The sequence below is a fragment of the Monodelphis domestica genome, chromosome 8, assembly GCF_027887165.1.
Source record: "Monodelphis domestica isolate mMonDom1 chromosome 8, mMonDom1.pri, whole genome shotgun sequence".
NCBI lineage: Eukaryota > Metazoa > Chordata > Mammalia > Didelphimorphia > Didelphidae > Monodelphis > Monodelphis domestica.
The window spans coordinates 160,481,802-160,504,077 of record NC_077234.1 but is presented as its reverse complement, the minus strand read 5'-3'; the positions used below and the strand labels follow the sequence as shown (position 1 = coordinate 160,504,077).

At 37.2% G+C, this 22,276-nt stretch overlaps 2 protein-coding genes across 8 annotated transcripts in view; one reads left to right on the top strand and one right to left on the bottom strand.

Annotated features, from left to right (window-relative positions):
• The window catches only part of DZIP1 (DAZ interacting zinc finger protein 1), a 108,087-nt gene extending 101,439 nt beyond the window's left edge, over positions 1-6,648 (top strand). For 3 of the 6 annotated variants that reach the window (XM_007501387.3, XM_016424967.2, XM_056807521.1), the window contains 2 exons: positions 937-1,111; positions 2,718-3,856. In XM_007501387.3, coding sequence (XP_007501449.2) covers positions 937-1,111; positions 2,718-2,797 — 255 coding nt within the window. In that variant the 3' untranslated portion in view covers positions 2,798-3,856. The other 3 variants (XM_056807520.1, XM_056807519.1, XM_007501388.3) reach the window with 3 other exon arrangements.
• The window catches only part of CLDN10 (claudin 10), a 140,372-nt gene continuing 121,022 nt past the window's right edge, over positions 2,927-22,276 (bottom strand). For both annotated transcript variants that reach the window (XM_007501390.2, XM_001366357.4), the window contains exons 4-5: positions 9,649-9,756; positions 2,927-7,313 (exon numbers count right to left, since the gene is read on the bottom strand). In XM_007501390.2, the coding sequence (XP_007501452.1) occupies positions 7,190-7,313; positions 9,649-9,756 (232 nt within the window). In that variant the 3' untranslated portion in view covers positions 2,927-7,189. The remainder of the gene's footprint in view (positions 7,314-9,648; positions 9,757-22,276) is intronic.

Below are 22,276 nucleotides of genomic sequence, written 5' to 3'. Positions count from 1 at the left end.
CTTTGTGCGCCTTTGTACTATTAAATTCCCTTTGCCTGGCACACTCTCCTAACTTCCAACCAAATCTTAGCTTCCTTAAAATACTGTACTCAAAGGCTACCTCCTCTGGAGGGTGGGGGGGGGTGTTTCTGGTCCTCTTTTCCCCTCTGTTCTCACCTCAACCCTAGTGCCATCCCCTCTGAGGTGGCCTCTTACTTATTCTATCTTATCTTATATGTTCTAATTTATGCATCTTCTCTTCCCTCCAACCTATGTAACTTCCTTGAGAATGTCAGTTGTTTCAATCATGTCCAACTTTTCATGACCCCATTTGGGGTTTTCTTGGCAGAGATGCTGGAGTGGTTTGCCACTTCCTTCTCCATCCCATTTTACTGGTGAAGAAACCGAGGCAAACTGGGTTATAAATGGCTCGCCCACAACCACATAGCTAGTATCTGAAGCCAGATTTGAACTCAGGAAGATGAGCCTTCCTGACTCCAGGTCCAGTGCTCCATCCACGGTATTACCCAGCTATCCTTCTTGAGGAGAGAGAATACCTTTTCTATCCTTTGTATCCCTGTGCTCAGTACAATGTCTGGTACATAGTAAATGCTGAATATCTGCTTATGGATATCTATTCTTTTTTTTTTAGTTTACATTCTTCATTTGTAGGTGAGCCAATTGTTCTATTTTGGAAAGCCGTGGTGGGTTTTTTTGCCTTGCTAAGTTAGATGCCATTGTAATTAGACTCACCTGCCTAAAAGTTGGTAATATTATCTTTCTTTTGATAGATACAGTTCACCCATGGTAAAAATGGTCTGTCTGAAGTTGTGGATCCAGTGGAATATTCTTGATCTAATGATAATGGAATCGGAAAGCCATCATTATCCTATTGGCAAAGCTCTTCAGAAATGACATTGTTCCTGCAAAATAAAACGTTCTTCTCTCTTATTTTAGTGTGCAGATGTAGATGATGACGACTGGGACATTTCATCCTTGGAGGAGGAAAAGTCTTTGACAAAAAATGCTGTCAAAAAGCCAAGTGGGACTGCACTTATAAAGATTGAACCCAATACCACTCACGTTACAAGTGCCTGGGGTGCATATGCACCCAAAGCTCCCAAAGGGGAAGGTCAGCTACATTACTTCTCTTATTGAAATCTGAGCAATACTCTTATTTTGCCTTTAAAACATAAAGGATTCAGATACATATAATAAGAATCCATCGATCAATTTTAAAAAATCAGAACTGTTACTTTGTTTACATTGAATATAGTCAAGGCATCAGTTATTCCTTGTCAAATTGTTTTAAATTTTGGTGCATACTCTCTTCAAAAACTTTAATATGCTACTTTCTGCCAAAAAAAAAAAACCTTAGGGAAGAGTTCCAAAAATCCTGTTATCAGATATGTCCACACCCATGTAGCCTTCCTTTATGTAGCTGATGGTATTTACCTTTGTGGACTGAGGGGAGAACTCTAGAGGCCATGTTACTACCTTACCCTCCTTTGTAAGTTGCCCTGGACCAGGGATCAATCCTGTCTTAGCAGGTCTGATCTTTTTTTTTTTTTAAGCTCTTATCTTCTATCTTAGAATCAATACTGTCCATTGGTTTCAAGGCAGAAGAGTGGTAAGGGCTAGGCACTGGGGGTTTAGTGGCTTGTTCAGCTAGGAAGTGTCTGAGGCTACATTTGAACCCAGTACCTCCTGTCTCTAGACCTAGCTCTCAAAACATTGAACCACCCAGCTGTCCCTAGGTCTAATCATTTCCTGACACTCCCTCCTTTAAAGTCATTGAGGTCATCATTGCACTGGAACTCACTGAAGCTTCACTTCTTTCATTGTTTACAAGTTGTGTTGATCAACTCTGTCTCCATCAAACCAGAAGGCTGGTTCACCAGTTATCCCTGAGGCTGACTACTCTTTCTTAAATGGGTCTAGGGGAGAGCGGTCTAGTTTTTCTTTTCCCATTTGGCCCTGAAGCATCTTAGCCCCTTATACTCAATCTATAGCCTGTTTTTTTGTAAATGGTGTTTTATTTTTATAATATTCTAATATGGCTTAGCCATCGTTTGACTAAGGATTTGAGAATGTTTTTGCATATTTAAATGAAAACTTGAAACACATTGTTGCCTAAGCTTATATTTTCACCTGTAGGCTAGCCAATGTGGATATTGTTGAGAATCGTTTTTGTTTCTTCTTAGAATTTTTCCTGTAGACAAAAAGGCTAAGTGGAAGTATTTTATTAATCCCTGCAGCATTTCCTGCCCAACTCCATGGCTCTGACCCACATAGTATTGAAATTACTCTAAGATGAAATTTCTTAATTTAGGAAAAACACTTTTAATAAAATCATTAATTCATTTTGTAAACTGTGATTCTTATTCCTAACCATTGACTGTAATAGAATTGGAGATCCTATAACCATTCATTATTATAGAATAGGAACTTAGAAATATAGACATTATGTTCTTTCCCTCTCTTTTGATGGAAAAATATCCATATGGATGAAATACAGTCCCTTGAGTATTTGGGTCTTTTCAAACCTTTGCAGCTGATTAAAAAATAGAGCCCCTCTCCCGAAAATCCCCAAACAAGTATTCTTGGGGTCAATATAATTTCAGTCCCTGATAAATTTTTACTTCCTTTTCCCTGAGGAGTCAGAATAGAAAACTATGGATTTTTACTGTCAAGTAATTATTTAATTGTCTTCTTATTTGTGATCTTTTTATCAACAGGAGTTCAAGAAGCAGATACAAGTACATTAAAAAGCAGCTTAGTAACTGTGACAGACTGGAGTGACTCTTCTGACATATAACTGCCATCCCTTGTCCTATGTGACTCCCAGGTGCCAATACCTCTTTCAGTAATCTGCCCACATGGTTCTAACTCTCATGCCTTATTGTATTTCTCACAGTAACCAGAAAGCTTATTCAGAGAACAAAGGTATATTTAATGGCATCTAAGTATTTATTGAAAAACGAACTTCAATAAGCCAACAGTATTTTGAAGCATAAAAGTGTTAAAAAAAATACATTTGCTGCTTAAAAAAAAAACAAAACTTGTCAATGCATAAAACATTTTTTCTTCAGAATGTCACTTGAGTATTAGTGTATTTTTTCAAATAATTTCTATTTTTTCAACACCCTTTACCCCCATAGGATTGTTTTCGTTGTTGAAAGTAATAACATTTTCATATTGTAATTTAAATTCTTACATAATTAAATGTCACAATTCTGTTTGTATTATTTTTAAACCAAATGACAAAAATAATTCATACTTAAAACATTTAACATACAGTTAATTCTCAAATTACCAAACTATAGCTATATGTGTATATGTTCATAGGCCTGAGTCACTTTCAGCTGAAGAATTGTAACCAGAACCGTCAAATGTATGCAGCATTGAGACACTTTAAGCATGTTTACGATGAGTACATTCATTTTAGCATATCCTGAAATACTGTTTCTGCATCATAGTATCTACCTTGGATATTTTGTGAGTAAAATATAACTTTTTAAATGGCCAAATTAAGTTGTCTAATAATATTATTAGAAGACAGTCATTACTAAACTCTTATGTATATTTGTGGTTCTTTACTTTTTACTTTTTATATTTTTTATTTTACTAAGAAGCTTGTATTATAAAATACCTTACATGAACAAATTCAGTTGTATTCTTACCAAGATGACATTGTCAGAGACCAGATAATTCATATCAATTGTTTTTGCATTTTTTATATACTAAAAAAAAGCATTTTTAAAGATACTTTCTGTACTTTGAAACAAAGAGGGACATTTTGCCTAACTGTCTTTGTTGAGGTTTTGATTTTATTTTCTCTTTAATTGTAAACCTCTCAGTAAAATCCTACATTATATCATTGTGGCTGGGTCTGAGTTATTACAAATATTTCTAAACAACTTCTTTAGAGATCTATTTTTTTCTAATTCAAAGTTTTCATTTAAGTATTCATTTATAAAGGAGACGCTCAATTGTCATATCAAGCAAATACTGTGAGCTAAATGCTAAGTTATCCTCCTGTCTTTCTATAAAGTTTTATTATCTCCATGCCGACTTAAGAAATTGCCTCTGATTTTACATTGTAGACATATTATACTGGTGTATCTCAACTTGCCAGATAGATGTTTTCCAGGAAAGTTTTGTAGTATAGAACTAGAATTAAACTTTCATTTTCTAAACAGGGATAAGCAACTAATAGCATGGCCAACATCTTTAGCTACTGCCATGCTATTATTTCCCCCTTTCCCCCCACTGCTGCCCCTCTCCAACCAAACTGAAGAAAATTGGGATTCAACATTGTCTTGCCCCCTCTCCTATCACTCCCAGCAAGGAAGAAATAAGGGGATTTGGTTACACCATTTTAAAAGCTGTTCCTTGTACTAGAGAAACTATTTAAAGAATTCTATGAGGAATTCTTGCTTAAAGCAAATAATTAATTGCCAATAGGAATGATAGAAAGAGCTCTGCCATATGTGAGCACAGATAAATCCCTTCAACTCTGTACCTCAGTTTCCAAATCTGGAAAACAAAAGCCTAAGATCTCTTCCAGCTTTAAATATTTATATGATCCCGAGAAACAGTTTCTAAAGAAGTTATAACTGTTAATCTGTCTAAAGTTATTCAGGGACCTACTTTGCAGCTTTTTATTATTTGTGTGTCTGCATTTTCTAGACACATATTTTCTTTCTCCCTTTGTAATCTCACTGCTAACATTTCAGTCAGTATATTTGAAAATTAGGTTAGAATTCAAATGATTTTGGCAGAAATTATGGAGTCTCACCTTCTCTTGCTATAGAGGACAGTGTAAGTCATTCATCAATATGGTACACAAAAAATGTAACTGGCCATAAATGTATCCCAACCATAGTTTATTAAGACTTGTATTTTGTCCCTTGCAGTGGCATCAAATGACATTTTGTGGATGAACATAATTGTTCCTCAAGCTCAACCTGAGAAGTTCTCAACTTCTATTAATAACATAATTGAGTTACATGAAGTCCTTTATTGACTGATCATAAATTTATCTTAAATTTTCCTGATCTTCTTGTAACTTTTGGATTTTCCAGATGAGTTCCATATGTTGAAGACTTACTTTGTAATTAAATTACTTCATTTTGCTGAATTTATCTTTCAAGCTTCATGGAATTTCCTTAATTCTGTCTTCTGCTAGACTAGACCTGCCATGATAGAACAGTTTAATTTCAGATCCTTTTCATGGGCTAACTGATAGCTTAGAGCTGATAACTTTAGAGTTTGGGATTCATTTCCCCTTAAATCATTGCCTCAGTTGGCCCCTAGTAATGCTTATTATCTAAGTTATTTCTCTTCATTCACCAAATACTTAAGAGAGCTAACCATCACCTGCATATTCATAAATTTCACTTTGTACTCTTCTGCGTATCACATAAGAAAAAATATTGTAGTTGTTCACAAATAGATCCTTTTCCCAGACTCCTACCCTTTATTTTGTGGCTTTTTAAGCCAGTTTTCTTTTTATGAAGCAATATATCACCTACGCCCAAGCTAACTCAGTTTCTACAAAACCTCCTTTCAAATGGAGTCTTTTAGGCATTTTTCTAGGTCTTTATTGACCTACTCAGAAATATAATGAATTTTCTCCCTTTGTTCCCTGGAAGTGTAATCATGTTGTGATCATTATTATACATCAACTGAGTCAGATACTTCCCGTACAAATTTCTGACCACTACTCGGACCCAAGGCTAGTCAATGGTCTGAATGACCATTGACTGAACAATCACCTTGCCTTATTTAGAAGTCTTACCTCTTCACATCTTGCTCCAATGATCTCAGTCTAGCTCTTGAAAGAGTTCAGGTAGGAATGTAGACAAGACCCAAGGCAGAGTTCCAGTGTATCCATATTTTGGGGAAGAAGAGTACAAATTTAAATTTAGCATCTAAAACCTTCATTGAGACTTTACTAGACCTCACAGCTACGTGGTAGAGGGAATAGAGCTCTGGACCTGGAATCAAAAAGACCTAAGTTCAAACACAGGCTCAGACACTTAGTAACAATGTGATCCTAAGCAAGTCAATTGACCTCTGCCTCAGTTTCCTTATCTATATAATAGGAATAATAATAGCATCTACCTCTCAGGGTTGTTATAAGGATAAAATGAGATGAGGCAAGGGAATAAGTATTTATCTTTTTTTTTTGAACCCTCACCTTCTGTCTTAGTATTAACTCTGAGTGGCCAAGGCTTAAACAATTAGGGTTCAGTGATTTGCCCAGGGTCACACAGCTAGGCAATGTCTGAATCCAGATTTGACCCCAGGTCCTCCTGACTCCAGGTCTGGCGCTCTATCCACTGTGCTATTGAGCTGCCTCAATAAGCATTTATCTAGCACCTACTATATGCCAGGCGCTGTGCTAGGTGCTTTACAAATATTATCTCATTTGATCCTCCAAACAACCTTTCAAGGTAGATGATAATATCTACTTTGCAAAACTTAAAAGTACTACTTACATGCTAGCTATTATTCTTATTATTCTTTTATTGCAGTTCGTCCTGAGGATTATATCTATACACCCAACCAGAGAAGTCCCCTGAAATGATGTAAGACTTAAGTGTCAGTAGGATTTTGGCCAAGATCATTTCTACTCCAATCTCAGTGTTCCTTCTTCTCAACTATTCTTAACCGTTTCAGTGTTTTAACAGGTGGTAAGAAACAATAAAAATGGCCTCTCAGCCACTAGCTTCCTCCTCACTTAATTTGAAGAGTTTTGGAGATGTATTTGGATCTCTGATCAGCTTCAATTCAATTCAACATTTATTAAGCACTTACTGTTTGGGGATGGATGCTGCCTTCCAATAGTCAAGTTTTTAGGTACATTCAGTTTTCTATTTAAAATGAACAAAAAGTCAGAGCTTTCATCTTTTGAATCATGTTGAAAATACCAGACCCATGGGCTAACCTATACTTAAGGTATTTTATCAATCAATTAAGATACCTGGTAAGTAAACCTGTTTATTTTTTTATAAGAAACCACAACAGAAAATGATTCGTACATAACTATATAAGAAAATTTACATCCATAAAATCAACAAATGCTACAGTCCACATTTTAAAAATAGTTTGTGTTAATTACAGTGGAACCTTGATGGAAATCATTCTATGAACAGTTCATATTCTAATGACAAACTCAATTTGTGATTTGTAGCAGTGCTCTTTAGACATAAGCATTTTTATCAAACTGTTTTGAAGAGCTTGTGTTTTTAAAATCTCCTTCTCCACTCTGGTACTTTGTCCGAGAAGACAAGACAGATGTGGCTCCATTGTATGCATATGCCATTCTGAAAGGTAAAAAAAACACAATTTTACATATTATAACATATAATATGTGGGGTGGGGTAGAGGGAGGGGAATGAATTATTTCCCTCCTCTTTCTATAAATAACTAAGATTTTATTTCCTTGGCATTTCTTTATGATCCTAAACTCCAGCAAGCATTTAAAGATAACTCATTTGTATTTATTTGGGCACCAAGGTGGCACAGCCACGTCTACAGTCAGGGAAACTCATATTCCCAAGTTTAAATCTGGCCTCAGACATTTAGATAACTGTGTGACCCTGAACAAGTCATTTAACCCTGTTTACCTCAGTTCCTCATCTGGAAGATGAGCTGGAGAAGGAAATGGCAAAGCATCCCAGTATCTTTCTTTACCAAGAAACTCCCAAATGGGGTCACAAAGAGTAGGACATGACTGAATGACAACAAAATATTGGTTTTTATTAGTGTTTCTTGCTTGCTTTACCCCCCAAATTATTTTAACCATATCTCATCTATTCTGTAGTCAAGAAGACACTAAAAATTTCTATCAACAATTTCTTTATATGTTATATAAAGTGAATTACACTGTGGATAGAGTTTTAGGCCTGGATTTGGGAAGATCTGGGTCCAAATATGACCTCAGACACTTCCTACCTATTCAACAAGTCACTTAACCTCATTTGTCTAATTATCTTAGAATTGATACTAAGACAGAAGATAGTGGTTAAAAAAAAGTAAGTTGTGATCAGGTTAAAATGATGGCTATGACTTTTTAAAAAATGTTTTAAGACTTTACCTCCCATTTTAGAATCAATACTAAGTATTGGTTCCAAGGCAGAAGAGCAATAAGACATAGATAATGGGGGGGGGGGGGTAAGTGACTTGCTCAGTCACACAGCTAGGAAGTGTCTGAGGCCAGATTTGAACTCGGGATTTCCTGTCTCTAGATCTGGCTATTAATCCACTAAGCCACCCAAATGCCCCAATGGCTATAATCTAACAACTTCTCTATCTTTGCTTTCTTTAATTCCTAAGTAAGACTTTTCCTTCTTGATCTTGTCTTAGTTAAATTAAGACATCTTGACTAAAGAATCTGGATGGAAGTTGCAAAGATCACTGGACCCTCTAGGTCAGGGGTAGAGAGGTCAGTGCCAGAACCTGTGCCCACAAGGGCATTTTCTTCACTCTATACTCATACTTAACACTATTTTTATTATTTACTGTTCTGAAAGGTTTACACAGAACACAACTGAATTTGAGAATGTGGTCTCAGAAACCTAGCCTTCAAATGAAGTTTAATGTAACTGATATGAGGGTAACTTCTGCTAAGCAAATCTGTTAAATGTCTTGCCTCCTTCCACACCACCAATCCAAATCTGATTCTGGAGTTTTGCTTCAAGAATCATATTAACCAAATGCAATTTGTTTTCCACATGTAATTTAGAATCATACACTGATCCAGAATTTATTGAAGGGAAATTAGAGATCATCAAATCCAGCCCTCCTCATTTTCCTGATAATTGGAAACTCAAACCCAGAGAAGTTAAGGGATTTGTCTAAGGTAACACCCACAAGTAGTAAAATAGCAGAGCTGGATACCTTTTGATTCCGCAACTAGGTCTATATCCCAAGTAGATTTAAAAAAAAATGGGAAAGGACCTGTTTGTACAAAAATATGTATAGCTTCACTTTTTGTGATGTCAAAGAATTGGAAACCAAAGGAGTGTCCCTCAGTTGGGGAATGGCTGAACAAATTGTGGTGTGTGATGGTGATGGGATATTATTGTGCTGTAAGGAATGATGAACTGGAGGATTTCATAAAGAACTGGAAAGACCTGCATAAACTGATGCAGAGTGAAATGAGCAGAACCAGGAAAACATACACAGTAACTGAAATATTATGGGACAATCAAATGTGATAGATTTTGTTACTAACAGCAATACTATGATCCAGGACAATTCTGTAGGACTTATTAAAAAGAATGCTTTCCACCTCTAGAGAAAATACTATTGGAGTAGAAATGCAGATGAAAACATATGATTTTTATCACTTGTGTTCTTGGGTATATGATTTGTTGTTTGGGTTTTTAAAGATTATCCTCTTAAAAAAAGAATAATATGGAAATATGTTTTGAGTGATAGTACATGTATAGATAGCCCAGTGGAATTGCTGGAATATATTCTGGGGTGTGGGGAGGAGCAAGAGGGGATGGAGACAACATGAATCATATGACTTTGGAAAACTTATGTGGAAATTTGTTATTGGAATAAAATAGATAAAAAATAATAAAATAGCAGAGCTGGGTTTAGAACAATTCAAGACTTCTCAAAGAGACTGTTTTTGTCTGCATTCCTTACCTGGGTGTTTTGCTGTTGTCGGATATGGAGAAACAAAATATAACACCACCAATTATGCAAAGTGAAGCTCCAGCCCATCCAATGAACAAAGCAGCTCCTAATTCATATCTGCCAAAAAGTGTGACATGACTCTTGGTTTATTTATTTGAAACTAAATTGTATTTAATACTTTTACCTGAAATTCTGAATTATTAAATAATAACCTTCAAAAGGAAGTAAGTTGGAATAATTTACATGAGGCTTATGGTATTTGCATTTTTTAGCAACAATCATCAATTTTTTCAAGGGATCATATCATCCTAGTGTTACCGTATCTTATTTAAAACAATTCAATAAACATTTGTATTGGAATACAAAACTGAAACAGTTCCTGCCCTAAAGACACTTTCATTCTACTGTTGGGATATGTATATATATACATAAATATACACAAAGTATATATTAAATGATTTCAAAAATGGAAGGGGAAAGCTCTCAACTGAGGATCAGGAAAGTCTCCCTTTTAAGTGGTAGTACCTGAGCTATGCTTTGAAAGAAGGGATTCAAAGAAAGAGAGGCACAGAGAGGACTACTTGGACAAAGGCAATAATTAAGTTAACCTTAAAGATGTAAAATGTATATTAAAAAAGTCGAAAGGTAGCTTTGACTGGAAGAAAGTGTGAGAAGAAGAGGAATATGAAACAAAACTAGGACAGAAGGGAGCCTCTGCTAGTGAGGAAAGGAAGAAGACGAGTGAAGAAGAGAAAACATTAAGCCAATGTTTAAAGAATATAAGAATTAACCAATTGTTAATGGTCAGCGTCCATTCTCTAAATTCCTGAGGCAGAATCAGAATGCAGAATCTTAGGGTGGTAGGTGTTGAAAACCAGACTTGAGGAGTCAGACTTCTTGGGCTTAATTCCTGGCTTCAACACTTAGTTTTATGCCCATAGGCAAGTCACTTTAAGGCTTAGTTCCTTACCTCTAAAATAGGGTAATAACTTTACCTACTTCACTCATACGTTTGTTGTGGGTAAAGCACTGTGTAAATCTTAAAGCTACATAAATATTCATTTGTAGGATGATAGATTTTGAGCTAGGAAATATCTTAGAGGACACCTACTCCAATTTTTGCTTTTCATAGATGGGGAAACTGAGATCTAAAGAGATGTAATGACTTGACCAAGGCCACATGATTATTAAGTTATTGAGCCAGGCTTTGAATCCAAGTCCTCTAACTCCAAAACCCATTGTTGTTTTCACCGTACTGTCTTCTGCCCTATCATATTTTGCTCCTTGAGAATAGGTGCTGGTTTTTTGCCTTCATGTATAATCCCAGGGCTCAGCTTTATTCCTGCCACATAGTAGGTACTTAATAAATGTTTATTGACTGACTGGAAAAGGATATCATTTGAAAACCCAGTGACCTACCTGCTATATAAATCTCCTCGCTAATAAAGCCTAATGTTTGTTGAATTGAAAAGGTTATGAATGATGCTTTTGCCAAAAAAGGAGCCAAGAATACATGAACAACTATCAACTTGTACACCTTCTTGTTATCTCTATAAAATCTTTACGAGAACAAATACAGAAGGGAATATTACAATATTACACTTTTACAATTTTATATAATGAATCACACAAAGACAGCTGCAACAGTTTTGAGAATTTAAAGATTCCATTTTTCTACTTCACTGATTACAAACTGCTGCATCAATAGAATAAAATCTCCCATTGGAGTCTGTCCTCTATAGAATGAAACATGTCAAAAAGCAAGGAGAACATATCTAGCTAAATATAGAAATTCATCCTACCCAACTGGTAAGTAGAAGGGAAAGGGACTAAGTAAAAGGAGGGTTGGGATGGAGTGTGATGAGAGGGAAAGTGGACAAAGGAAGGAAAGCAGTGGTTAAAAGCAAAACAGACATCTGAGGGTGGAATGGTAAAAAAGGGGGGCGGGGAATAAGCAGAAGAAAATAAGGAAAAGGGAAATACACAGTATTCAAAACTATGAATGTTTATGAGGATGAATCTGGCCAGAAAGTGGAAGAGGATAGTGGAATGCATTAGTAACCAGAATTTAACACTACATTGTTTACAATAGACACTTGAAATAGACACAGAATTAATATAATATTCAATTATGTTTCAGCAGAAATAAAAAGGTAGGGTTAGCAAACATGATATCAGACAAAGCAAAAGCAAAAATAGATCTAATTAATGTATAGAAATATTTTTTTCCTCAACTGTACATGGCACCTACACAAAAATTGACCATGTATTACAGTATAAAAACCACACAAGTGCAGAAAATCAAATGTTAAATGTGCCCTTTTCAGACAGTAGTATAATAAAATATACATTCAATAATGGGTCTTTGAAGCATATAATAAAAATTAATTGGAAACCAAATCTTGAAGAGTAAATGGGTCCGGGTCAGCTAGGTGGCTCGGATAGGGAACCATGCCTGGAGATAGGAGGTGTTAGGTTCAAATCTAGCCTTAGATACTTCCTAGCTATGTAACCCTGGGCAAGTCACTTAATCCCAATTGCCTAGCCCTTACTGCCCTTACTATTGGTTTTAAGACAGAAAGTAAGGGTTAAAAAATAAGTCAAAGAACAAATCATAGAAAAAATTCAATTAAAGATAATGACAACATGCCAAAATCTGAGATTCAGCAAAAGCAGATCTTTAGGGGGAAGGAGGGGGTGTAATATTGTGTGAGTGTGTGTGTGTGTGTGTGGGTGCTCATTTCAATAAAAGAGTCAAAGAACAGATCAATGACCTGGACATACAACTAAAAAAACTAGAAAAAGAACAAATAAAATCTCCAATCAAACACCAAACTGGAAATCTGAAAATCAAAAAGAAACTAATCAAAATTTTAAAAAATTGAATTAATAAAACTAGGTATTATTATGACAAAAATGTTAGTAAGCCATTGGCTAATAATCAAATTACCAGTATCAAAAATGAAAAGGGTGAATGAATAAACAATGAAGATGAAATCAAAGCAAATATTAGGAACTGTTTTTCCCAATTATGTCAACAAAAATGACAATCTGAAGGAAATTAATAAATGTTTATTAAAATATGTTTCTCAGATAAACAGAAGAAATAGAATGCTTAAATAACCCTAACATAGGAAAAGAAACAAACAAGTCATTAATGAGAGTCCTAATGGGAGAAAAAAACCCAGGATCATATAGATTTACAAACAGAGACATGTAATGAACAATCAATTCCAATATTATGTAAACTATCTGAAAAAAAAAACAGGCAAAGGAATCCTACCAAATTCCTTCTCTAATATATATGTGCTTTTGTTACTTAAATCAGCGATAGTAAAAACAGAGAAAGAAAACTACAGACTAATCTCTCTAACGAATATTGCTTGCAGAAATTATAAATAAAATACTAGCATGGAGATTATAGGAATATATCACAAAGATGATATACTATCACTAGACTGGATCTATACCAGGACCATTGGGTTAATATAAAGGAAACTATAAGTATCATTAACCATATCAATTTTAAGAAGGCAGAAATCATGATTACATCAATAAATGTAGAAAAGAGTTTTGACAAAATGCAATACCTATCCCATTTAAAACACTAGAAAACATAGGGAAAAAGTGAAGCTTTCCTAAAAATGGTAAGTAATATCTATTTAAAGCCAAAAGCAGACATTATAATACAGTGAACTACAAATCTTTTTCATAAAATCAAGGGTAAGGGGAGAATGTCCACTGTCACCATTATTATTCAGTGTTGTATTAAAAATTCCAACCAATAAGAACAATAAAAAGAAATTAAAGGAACAAAAATAGGCAACAAGGAGCCAAAATTGCTTTTTGCAAATGAAATTATGATATACTTAAAGAACCAGAGAGAATCAAGTGAAGAACTAGTTGAAACTACAACTTTAGCAAAGTTACAAGATAGCAAATAAACTCATCCCGATCATCAGCATTTTTATGTGATACCAACAACAACAAAAAACAGGCAAAGGAATCCTACCAAATTTGTTCTATAATATAAATGTGCTTTTGATACCTAAATCAGAGAGAGTAAAAACAGAGAAAGAAGTTACTGAAAGAGAAACTCCATTTAAAATAATTGCTGACAATATAAAATATTTGGGAGTCGACCTGCAAAGATACACTCAGAAACTATATGAACCCAATTACAAAACACATTTTCTCATAAGTAAAGATATCTGAACAACTGGAGAATTTTTAATTGCTCAGGTGTAGACTAAGCTAACATAGTAAAAATGGTAAATTGTTTTGCTTATTCAGTGCCATACCAATAAAACTACCAAATAATTATTTTTAAAGAGCTAGAACAAATAAAAAAAAATTCATATGGGGAACAAAAGGTCAAAAATATCAAGGGAATCACGAGGTGGGTGGTTGGGAGTGAAAGAAAGCAGCCTAGCAATACCGGATCTCAAAATACACTCCAAAATGGCAGTCATCAAGACAATGTGGCACTGGATATAAGAACGAGTGATTCATCAGTGGAATGGATTTTGTACATGAAACTCAGAAGTAAAAGACCACCTTCACCTAGTGTTTGATAAACTCAAAGATGCTATTGGGGCAAAAATTTACTTTTTGGCAAAAACTGCTGTGAAAACTGGAAACTAAGCATAGACAAATATCTCATACTGTATATTGCCAAGGTAAGCTTGAAAAACACACATGGAGTAGGGGGCAAGATGGTGACTTATTAGCAACAAAAGCTGGAACCACTCCAAGAAGAAATCCTTCCAGACCCAAGCTCAAAATTAGAAGCATTTTCATAAATCAATCAAACTAAGGAACCATACAAGTACTTGTTTTAAAAATATATACAAACATATAGGTATATATATATATATCTCTGCAATTTTAATACACATTTCATTAAGCACATTAAAATTAAGTTATATTTTATACAATCTATTTTATATTCATATAATCTGTTCATTAAAATAACATTACATTACATCAATGTCATGTAAATATTAAAATACATGCAATCTTGATTGACCATATCTGTGTCTTCACATCTGGCTAGAATAAGAAAAGGGATTTCTTTTTGATCCTTAGACTATCCAGGCAAGACTAAAGACCCTATGGACAACCTACACTGCTATCTCCCACTTATCAAAGCAAAGAGAAATGTTATCAATAGAATAAATGGTTAGCTCACTATTACAGAGCACTTGACCTGGAATCAGAAAGATCTGAGTTCAAATTCTGCCTTAGATTTAGATACTGGGACGCAAGGAGATGCATTTAACTTCTCAGGATGTTTCTATATCCATAAATTGAAGACAATCATACTACCTATCTCCAAGGGTCATTGTGAGGATCAAATGTGATATGTAGAGTGCCTTGGAACCTTAAGGTCCTAAAAATAAATGCTACCTATTATCAATATTCTTTGGATGATGAATCAATGAAGGAAGGGTAAAGGAGGAAAATATAAAAGTAGAAAATAGAAGTGGAGGGGAAAGCAGAGTGGGGAGGAGGAAAAGATAAGGCACAGAAATCTTCCTAGCCTTACTGCCTTACTTAGATGGCAGTCTCACACCCACCAGATCTTGAACATAGACCTAGCCTTCTACCTTTCTCACCCCCAAAACACTCCTGGGTCTCACACTGCCACATAGCTGCCCATTTACCTTGTTAACCTGGGAAAAACACAGAACTACTCAAGTAGTCAGAAAAAAACAAGTCTTTAATCAGGAAAGAGATAGATCCAGTAATCGGTGCTATCACAGAGCCAAGTGCTACAAACTACACAGAATTAACACCCTGGGGACATATCCCTGGGAGAATGGGAGAATGTACCCCACAAGATAATTCTCCAAAGAACAATAGACTTGGGGAAATTCTGTACTGTCAACTTGAAATCTGGAGACCCTAAGTTTGCCCCTGCCCTTTTAGAACTCAAGTACCAGGCACAACTGTTTTGGACTGAACTATAGACCTTAAAGTGTCTGGGGACCCTCGTTTGGGTGGGATTAGTGGATGTCCTCAAATGTTGTGTACCTTTATTTGTTTTAGAAACTTCTCCCATTGTATTAAAATCCTCTCTCTAGAAGCCCAGCTCTTGGGTGGCCTTTTTCTTTTGTATTCTTTATAGCTGATGGCTCCCTGATACCCCAGATACAACCTCTCTGCAGCCTGCTTGCAGCTTGTCTATGCATGTTTCCAAGGCCTCAGTTTCCCAAAAGGTATACAAGTTCCCCAAATTCTGTTGTTCTCTGGAGACATCATCTAGTGTGGAGATCCTCCCAGGGATACATTGCCAGAGTCCCCGGGGGAAGGCCCTGTGAAGTTTCTAGTGCTGGGTCCTATGTAGCATTTGAATATTGGACCTCTCCCTCTCTTGATTAAAGACCTGGTTTTTCTGACTACTTAAGTAGTTCTATGTTTTTTCCAAGTTAACAGTACCATTTGGGGAACTAAGAACAGGGAAGTATGATTGATTGGCATCACCATGGCTACAAGGAAATGAGAAGTCCAAGACAGGATTCTCAAGAGGCTAATGCTTTACCATGGAGCCAAAAGGGAAGGGTCCAGTCAAGAGCTGGGCTACCTGGGAGAGGACTTTGATAGGATGGGAGAAACTACTGGAAAAAAGGATACTTAACATTTGATTTAGGTCAACCTGAAAGTTATTGTTCGGTCTGAAATGGGCGAGTCTGGGACTTCCCTGGGGTGAGTTCTCGGGGGACAGGGGCAGACTTGGGGTCTCCAGATTTCCAGTCAACACCCTGGGGTTGACTTGGTTAGCCTGCACTGCTCTTTTTATTACCTAGCTCTGTGTTTCTGAAAAGGGCCGGGCAGATTCTAGCTCCTCGAACTCCTTCCCTGTCCAGTGCCAGTCTGCCGTTCTGATTTGAAAGGGAAATCAGAAATTTAGTGGTTGTGGTGGAGAGCTGGCTCCCTCCCACTCCCAAGCTGGAACAGGAAGCCAGTGGCTCCTAAGGAAGTGGGTAAAGGATTAAGGGATTTAGGATCCACCACAGAATAATCAGAGCTGGCCAACTGGGGTTTTGGAGACCCGCATCTCCATGAGGAGGGAGAGCTGGCCGAGTGTCTGTGTCTCCCCAGAGAGTAAACACAGTCAGTGTTTCTGGCTATTCCTGGCTCTCTCAACTTCCTGCAGTATCAATGCAAATTAAGGAAGATCCAAGTCCCCCAAAGGTAAGGGAGAGGCGTTTGACAGGTCTGAAAGTTTAAGAATGAGTTTGAGAACTATTTTTTTTTAAAATTAGGCCAAAGTCATCTATCTCATCTCAAAAACAATGAATGGCCAGAAGGGTGCACCCTGCTAAACCTCGTGATCACCCTTCACACACAATTGAGAAGCACTAAAGTGGGGATTCCTATAACAGAACTGAAGACAGGATCAATTCCTCACACAGTATAATAGGTCAAGAGGGCTGTTGGGAAAGGCAAAGGAACAAATGTTTATTAAGCACCTACTATGTGCCAGGTACTGTGCTAAGCACTTCACAAATGTTATCTCATTTGACCCTCACAATTCTGGAAAGTGGGTCAATTATTACCTCCATCATACAATTGAGGACATTAAAGCAGATTGAGATTAAATAACTTGCTTGGGGTTACACTATTCAGAGTCTGAACCTAATTTGAACCCAGGTTTTCCTGACTCCAAGTCCTGCACTCTACTCAATATACCACCTGGCTACCCCTAGGGATTGGAAGAATAGTCTCTATATAAAGGATGTGAGTGAATGAAATATCTAGACTTAGCTAATGAAATATTCCCAATCCCAATAGTGACAGCACATTCAGGATGGGCAGTATAAGACAGCTTTCCAAAAGGATATGGTTGGCCAAAAACGGAGCATTTGAAACATGCCATTTAACTGCTTGCCAGCTGTGTGACCCTGGGCAAGTCACTTAACCCTCTTTGCTTCAATTTCCTCATCTCTAAAATGAGCCAGAGAGGGAAATGGCAAACCACTCCAGTATCTTTGCCCAGAAAACCACAAATGGGGTTACAAAGAATCAGATGTGACTGAAAGCAACCGAACAGCAACAATGAAATATAATAAAAGACAAAGTGAAGCAACTTTCTGTTGTATTAAATTGAATCACAAAGGATGACACAAATGACCTAAAATATACTTGCTCAGTAGCTGATAAAGAACTATCTTCAGAAGCAGGAAGACCAATGTTCAAATCCCCTCCCTACCAGGTGTTACGTGACCCTGGGCATGACCCATCATCTCTTGGCGCTCCAGGAAATTTTTTAAGACTAAAGAAGCAGAATGACTACTAATGAATGGGTGGAGAGAATTTCTCCACTAAAAATTACCTGTCGGGGAAATCATGGGCCTGGATTAAAGATACTAATTTATTTATAATTGGCCTACATAACTGGGAAGGTATTTTGCCACTCTAAAACTGTGATCCTTTGATCCGATTGACTAAATATAAGTTTTCTTTCAAGTTATCAACCTTGGATTCAATTTCAAACACAAACATCATTCCATATTTACTATTTTGGAGTCCAACGAAGAAACCCAGTATCCCAAATGGATAAGCATGTAATTGGGTGAGTTCCTTGCTGATTTTCCTTGTCTTAAAAAGTGTCGGACATGAGTTTCTTTATCCCTCTGACCATTTATCAGTCCCATTTGTTGGTGCCCAGATGAACAAAAGCTTTTATGGCTTTGGTATTTGTTTTCAGAGACCTCCCCCCCTTTTTGGAGGGATATAAATCACAGACTTGCTCACCAGTAATCTCTACTCACAATTATTTGCCTATGGTAGCTTGCAAAAGCTGCTTTTGTTGTTGATTAGAGACAAGATACTCTGGCAACATCTAGTCTTTCCAGATGTATGGCAAAGGCAAATCTCTTAAAAGAATGATTTAGAAACACAACCTTTTTCAGCCTGGCTGAGACGGGACAAATCCACATTCCATAGCCAAACACAAAACACCTTGGGATTTTTCTCTACTTTAGATCGCCCACATGAATGCTTTTATTCAATTAATTTAGGTAACTAAAAGTTGTTTCTGCACATGAAACACAAGGCACGCCACCAAAATATAAAACTGGCAAATTGTTAAAATACACATAATATGTATGTGTGTTTTTCCTAGAAAGAAAGAAAAACAAAAGAATATCACTGATGAAATTGAAAATGAATTTTGAATTTCAAAGAGAATTTGCTTGGAGAAGAAACCGTAAAAGCTCAGAGTGTCTGAACATACCATAGCGACAGGACAAAGTCATGGCCATAAACAGCTTGATGCCTCAGTGAGCCAGGCTGCCTTTTAGAGCCCTGCACCTTGTCCTATGGAAAATCCAAGCATTCCATGGCTATGGGTTTTTGCTAATAACTGGGACCTGAAATAGGAAAATAAACTGAAGGAAAGCCCATCACTTATTGAAACAAAGAAAGATAAACTGAGGGAAAACTGTTTCTTTTACAATGACTGCTGTTCTCTGGCTTTTGACTAGCTAGAGCTGCTACAGGAACCTGAGGCTGCTTATTTGTAATGGAGGTAGGAATAAGAAATACTGAGGGATGCCACACAGAGATACTGCCACACAGAGGAACTACTCTGGATAGATACTGGGGAATACTCTGGGGTCTGCCTACTGATCCCTACTGATGGCTGATGGATCAATCTATTTCCTAATCTCCTTCCTCCCTCACCCTCTCCCTTAACCAACTCTCTTCCTCCTGCCACCCTCTCCTCCCAATTCTTCCCTCCCCCCTGAGTGAACTATAATAGATACTAGTTTTCTTTCTCAGGTAAGGGGTTTATTGTAATATCAGGATGGGAAACTGAGGTAAGAGGGATGAGGATTTCCCTAAACTATGGGGACAATTTTAGGAAGGTTTGAGGAAGTATTCCAGCCGCAAACTGTGACTATAAGATAGTTAGGAAGATGGAGGACAACAACTTTTAAATCTTCTTTCTTCTTCTTCACAAATCAGCCAGGTCTCTCAGCTTAACCCCAGAGAGAAACAAAGTTCAAAGTCTCTCAGTTTCTCCTGGCCAGCTCAACTCTCAAATAGACCACCAACTCAAAAGCCAAGTTTCTCCTTGTCAACTTCAACTGCTCAGAGCCAGAGACAAAGTCCAAAAACCAAGTTGCCCCCCCACCCAGGGTCTTTTCAGCCAGCTTCCAACCTCCAGAGAGAGAGAGTGTGTGACTCCCAGTCCAGACCCCTCAAACTGCCAACTCCTGGGAACATTCCGTTTTGGAAATTCCTTCTTTTGGCTGCCAGATAAGTCTCCAGGTTAGGTTCCCAGTTTCTTGCATCTTGGTTTATAAGTTCTCGCAGTTTCTCTCCATGCCTCTACTACAGATCATCACATCTACCCCAACCTGAATCTTGTCTCTTTAACCCAGATCCCCTATTTCAGTCCTGCGGCTAACCTGTAGGAAGAGATTCCTTAAAAGGGGGTGTTTTATCCCACTCTTTGCACATTCCTGGCACCAAGGAGCCCTCCTACCCAAGGGGAGTTCACCTAGCCCAGACCTTTCACCACCATAGAAACAGAACACTAGCCATGGAGTCTCATGTTCTTTACAAAGTCAATATTCCCACCTTTCCCCCAAATACACAAGGATGAGCTGAAAGTAAATGTCTATTTATGCATGCATCTGAAATCAAATGGGAATCAAAGGTGACAGCAAAGCATCTGTGACCATGGAGAACAAAATCAGTACAATGTGGTTTGCTGCTGCTTATTCAGGATGGAGATTTCCTCAGGCCTCGAGGCTGTCATGACTGGATCCGTTTGAAAAGCTGTGTGCACTGTCAGTGATTCATCACAATAATGAACTCTGGTTATAGAATGTTTCCTAAGCCCCTGAGGCTATATGTCTACCTAGAACAACATAACATGAATATTTGTCACTTATCTCTTGATCTGACTAATATAGGCACCAGCCACAGAGAATTGGTGTTGGAAAGAGCCCAGGCTCTGGAGTCAGCAGACACAAGTTCAAGCCCTGTCCCTGACACTAGCTATGTGACCTTGGACAAGTCCCTGAGCTTCCCTGGGCCTTTGTTTCCTCATCTATTAAATAGACCAGGTTGGACTAGATGACTTCCAAGATCCCTTCTAGCCTTGGATCTTTGATTCTTTTAAATGTCTTTTGTTGTTTTTGTTGTTTAGTCACTTTTAATAGTATCCAACTCTTGGTGACCTCTTTAGAGGTTTTCTTGGCAAAGACACTGGAGTGGTTTGCCATTTCCTTCTCCAGTTCATTTTAAAGGTGCATAAACTGAGGCAAACAGGGTTAAGTGCCTTGCCCAAGGTTCCCCACAGCTAGGCTGAGGGACTTCCTCAGATCTTCCTGTCTCTAGTCCTTGTACTCTATCCACTGTGCCACCTAGCTGCCCCATTAAATGTCTTAGTCTTTTCAAATGGACCAAAGACAAAAAAAGTTTAGCTCCATAAAATGACGTAGAAAAGCCATATAGCATAGCTAGCCATGGCGTCAGGAAGGTCTATGTTCAAGTACCATCTCTAACACATACGGACTGTGTGGTCCTGGGTAAATCACTTAATCCCTCCGTGCTCTGGTCTGCTAAGATTGTAAAATGCAAAGAAAGTAGTTAACCTGTATTGGGAAAGAGAGTTCCTCATTTGGGAGTTCCCTATACCAGTGAAACTAAAGGTCCAGGCCCTATTCCCTTTTCATAAAAATGTGTCCATTTAAAATTAAATTTTATTGGGACACAAATGCATTCCTGGTAGAGTTGTGAATTGATTCAACCATTCTTCAGGGCAATTTGGAACTATGCCCAAAGGGTGCTAAAAGACTGTCTGCCCTTTGATCCAGCTACACCACTGCTGGGTTTGTACCCCAAAGAGATAATAAGGAAAAAGACTTGTACAAGAATATTCATAGCTGCACTCTTTGTGGTGGCCAAAAATTGGAAAATGAGGGGATGCCCTTAAATTGGGGAATGGCTGAACAAATTTAGTATATGTTGGAGATGGAATACTATTGTGCTCAAAGGAATAATAAAGTGGAGGAATTCCATGGGGACTGGAACAACCTCCAGGAAGTGATGCAGAGCGAGAGGAGCAGAACCAGGAGAACATTGTACACAGAGACTAATACACTGTGGTACAATCGAATGTAATTAACTTCTCTACTAGCAGCAATGCAACGATCCAGGACAATTCTGAGGGACTTATGAGAAAGATGCTATCCACATTCAGAAAAAGAACTGTGGGAGTAGAAACACAGCAGAAAAGCAACTGTTTGATCTCATGGGTCAATGGCGATATGATATGAGATGTTGACTTTGAATGATCACCTGAATGCAAATATTAATAATATGGAAATAGATCTTGATCAATGACACATGTAAAACCCAGTGGAATTGCTCATTGGCTACAGGAGGTGGGTAGGAAGAGGGGAGGGAAAGAACATGAATCATGTAACCATGGGAAAGTATTTGAAATTAACTGATTAAATAAAAATTTTCAAAAAAAACCCCCAAAAATTAAATTAAATTTTAGCATTTAACAGCATGTATAGTGGTTAAACAGCATATATTTTTTCATATTCATATCTATACAAAATTAAATCAATTATGTGTAGGCAAGCATTTACAAAAGCCTCTATAACTC